This window comes from Triturus cristatus, chromosome 7 (genome assembly GCF_964204655.1).
Source record: "Triturus cristatus chromosome 7, aTriCri1.1, whole genome shotgun sequence".
Taxonomy (NCBI): domain Eukaryota; kingdom Metazoa; phylum Chordata; class Amphibia; order Caudata; family Salamandridae; genus Triturus; species Triturus cristatus.
This window is the reverse complement of record NC_140590.1, coordinates 419,705,698-419,709,256: the sequence shown is the minus strand read 5'-3', so window position 1 is coordinate 419,709,256 and position 3,559 is coordinate 419,705,698. Positions and strand designations below refer to the sequence as shown.

Sequence of the window (3,559 nt, the reverse complement as noted above, 5' to 3'; positions counted from 1 at the left end):
AAACCCTAAAAGACATAATCAAGGGTCTAACAGACCCCATGAAGCGTAAGTGGGACGTCAACCTACTATGCCTTCTCTTTGCATACAAGGATTGGTTTGTGAGGATCCTCTGCAGAGGAAGATTTCGTAAACTGGACTGCATCCAGGTGGCTTCCTCTCTGCCTCTTTCTTCAGAAGCCTGCTTTTCAGTAGAGAACATGTGTATCCAAGTTCTGGATGTAGACAGCTAGACCAGGAAGCACAGGCTCTGCAGACCAGACCAGAACAGACATTTTAATCTCTTCTCGGTGCCAGAAAATTGGCAGACTAGGGATAGTGTGGTTTTTTAATTGACCCTACACTTTTCCTTGATGTAGAGTCTTGCATATTCCAGGAAGTCATGATAACTCCCCTCACTCCATGGGAGTTGGTGCGTACTGTGGATTTCATGTCAGATGGTTGAGTTGCTGCTTGTACAGTATCTTAGAAAAGATGGTAACCGTCTCTATGGAAGGTGGCCATGCACAGATCTCCTTCTGGTTCATATCGAGCATCTACTTCGGGACCCTCAGGTCCTTAGGTACCACCCAGTATAAGTGGCGGTCCCTGTGGCCTTTACAAGTGCATCTGCCAGGTGTGTTCGTCTTGGACAGGCTGGGCTCCAGAGTACTATGGAGTAAAGGGCAGCTCTACAAAAGTATGAAGGTGTGTACCTGACATTTTGGGGGAATATTTAATCATTGGAAGGAAGCACAACCAAGCTTTAACATGTTATTTTTCTAATGAGTGCATTAAACCAGGGAAATTAGTTTAAATCATTTAAACACCGTATTCTGTATACATCTAATTTTGGTTGCAATGTTGGAGGAATATTCACAAGCAAACACAATTGATGTTCCTTGCCTTGTTTTGTCATAGAATGGCTGGAAAACTACAAAGGCCAATGTTAACAAAATGTAATCATGTAGATGTGTTTGCTCATTACCTTGTTGAAAGAGGCTGATTCAGTATCGGTGCTTCTTACCGCGCAAAGGTTATAAAAAGTGCTTTCCCTTCAAAGACACCTATATATGTTAATGAGAGAAATAAGTAGGGAAGATCCGGGTGAGTTGTACAATACTGCATAAAGGAATTACCACAAATACGGTAGGTTCAGGAAGTGAAGCTGCCTAAGGCCTGCCATTCCTGTATTGTATACTTTAATAGTCATTTCTAAGCCACAGAAAAATACATATGAATAGATATGACAAGGTGCCTGTGTCCTTCCAACAGAACTATATACCAAGGTATGAAAAAAGTCATAAGCACATTTTCAGAAAAGTTGAATTTGGAACAATTTAGATTGGTTAGCAGAACAAAGCCAATAATTAGAATTTTATATATTAATAATTATGGTGTCCTTGTGCAACACATAGCCTAAAATTACAAAGTGAAAATAAACCCTCTGATTATTGTCCTTAGTTCAATTAAGAGAACAAACAAGAGGGGTTACTTGCGTTTCACTAATTGCCAAATATCCATACTCAATAATTACCCATAGTACATTAGGTTAAAAGTATGTGTCTATGAAGCAGGACAAAGTCGTGGTCTTTATTCTGAATCACCTATGTCTGCTTGTAAGTACTTTTACCAGAGCATCTTTCATCTCTTTATTCCTTAGAGTGTATATAAATGGATTTAACATTGGAGTCAAGATTGTATACACTACACTCACTGCCCGGTCATAATCAAGGGCGAAGCTCGAGGAGGGCCGGAAGTACATGAAAAGGACAGTGCCGTAAAAAAGACCCACGACCGCCAGGTGGGAGGAGCAGGTGGAGAAGGTCCTCTGTCGCCCCTCCTTTGAATGGATCTTTAAGATGGTGGAGATGATTTGAGCATATGAAAGGACAATAAAAAAGAAAGGGCTGAGGAGGACTAAGCCCCCCTCCATGAAGACCACAAGTTCGTTGAGGAAAGTGTCTGAACACGAGAGCTCTAAGAGCGGAGGGATGTCGCAGAAGAAGTGGTGGATGATGTTAGGACCACAGAAGCTCAGCTGGGATGTCATTAAAGTGTGCAGCAGTGCATTCAGAAGGCTCACCACCCAGGAACATGCCACCAGCCGCAGGCAGACGTGTTTGGTCATGATCATGGTGTAGTGAAGAGGGCGGCAGACTGCCATATAGCGGTCATAGGCCATGACGGCCAGAAACAAGACCTCCATGCTTCCAAACCACATGAAGAAAAAGAGCTGTGCGAAGCAGCCATGGAAAGAGATCGATTTTCTCTCCTGGAGAAGGTTGGTCAGAATTTTGGGGACTGTAACTGACGAGAATGAAATGTCCACCAGGGAAAAGACACCCAAGAAAAAATACATTGGTTTGTGAAGTCGAGAGTCAGCGTTAGTGACTGAAATTATAACAAAATTCCCCACAAACGTCACACTGTACATGAACAGGAATACCATGAAGAGGATGATCTGCTGCTCTGGCTGGTCCGAGAGACCCAGCAGGATAAACTCTGCCACCCTGCTCAGGTTTGCACTCTTCATTACCTGTGGAAATAGGGAGGAAAAATACTAATTTATATCAGTCATCGCACAAGTGTCAGTTTCCATGATGGTAAGGATTACACATTTAGGTTCACAATATACTTGTAAACATTTAAAGATTTAAAGAAACCGCTAAATTCAATTATGATGATAAATAAATAACATGTTTGCATTTCCTTGAATTGAACTGAATATATCGCCTTGGATGCGGCACACTGTGAATTAGCACTTTTCGCGTACCCGATTTTTGTTCACCATCACAAATCTATTAAGGGAAGAGCACAGTCACCCTATACTTTGCATCGAATTCTATAAAAATTAAAGTTTATCACTTTTAAAGTTTTAAGACGGAATCAAATGTCAACTGCAATAAATCAGGTAATGTCTGTAACTCTAAAGTTTCAGGCGATCATTCATTATTAAATTTAGGGAATTTTGCATTACCGTGGACATGTCATTTTGCAGCTACTTGAGACTGATTGAAGGAAGTTACTGAGAACCCATGAATGATGTCTATAGATTGATCCTGGACTGCAACAGAGATTCAGCTTATCTCTGGAGTGGCATACACAGCTAGTGACCCCATGATTGCAAACTTCTGTCTATATGGATATATTATAGTAGCTGTAAACCTTATGATCGATCTTCTGGAGTGACCACCAACCACCAAATCACCTTTATGGACATTCTCTCCTTAAGACCAACCATTACAGAAACATTACAGAAACAGGGACCAAGATGATATCCTACACACAGAGGAAGAAACTCAACCTCATACAACTCAACACATATCTTGTGCATATCGACTTGAACTAGTGTCAGTTGAGTTTCCACAACTGACATCCTAACAGAGCAGAAACTAATTCTGTCCAGTAACAAAGGATTGTTCTTTCATGTGTTTTTTAAATACCCTGTCCACTTTAACAACAGACCTTACCTTAACCATATTGAAATACATACACAAACCATTTCATAACAACCTGATTCCTACATTTGACTACATCGAAGTGCTAACTCAGGTTCTAATGGGATCATTATATTTATTTA

The 3,559-nt window shown here is 40.9% G+C and overlaps 1 protein-coding gene across 1 annotated transcript; it reads right to left on the bottom strand.

Annotated features, from left to right (window-relative positions):
• Positions 1-1,579: 1,579 nt before the first annotated feature.
• On the bottom strand, positions 1,580-2,512 carry LOC146809843 (olfactory receptor 1f45-like). The gene has a single exon (XM_085614389.1). The coding sequence runs from the start codon at positions 2,510-2,512 to the stop codon at positions 1,580-1,582; it is 933 nt and encodes a 310-aa protein (XP_085470515.1).
• Between the last annotated feature and the right edge of the window lie 1,047 nt (positions 2,513-3,559).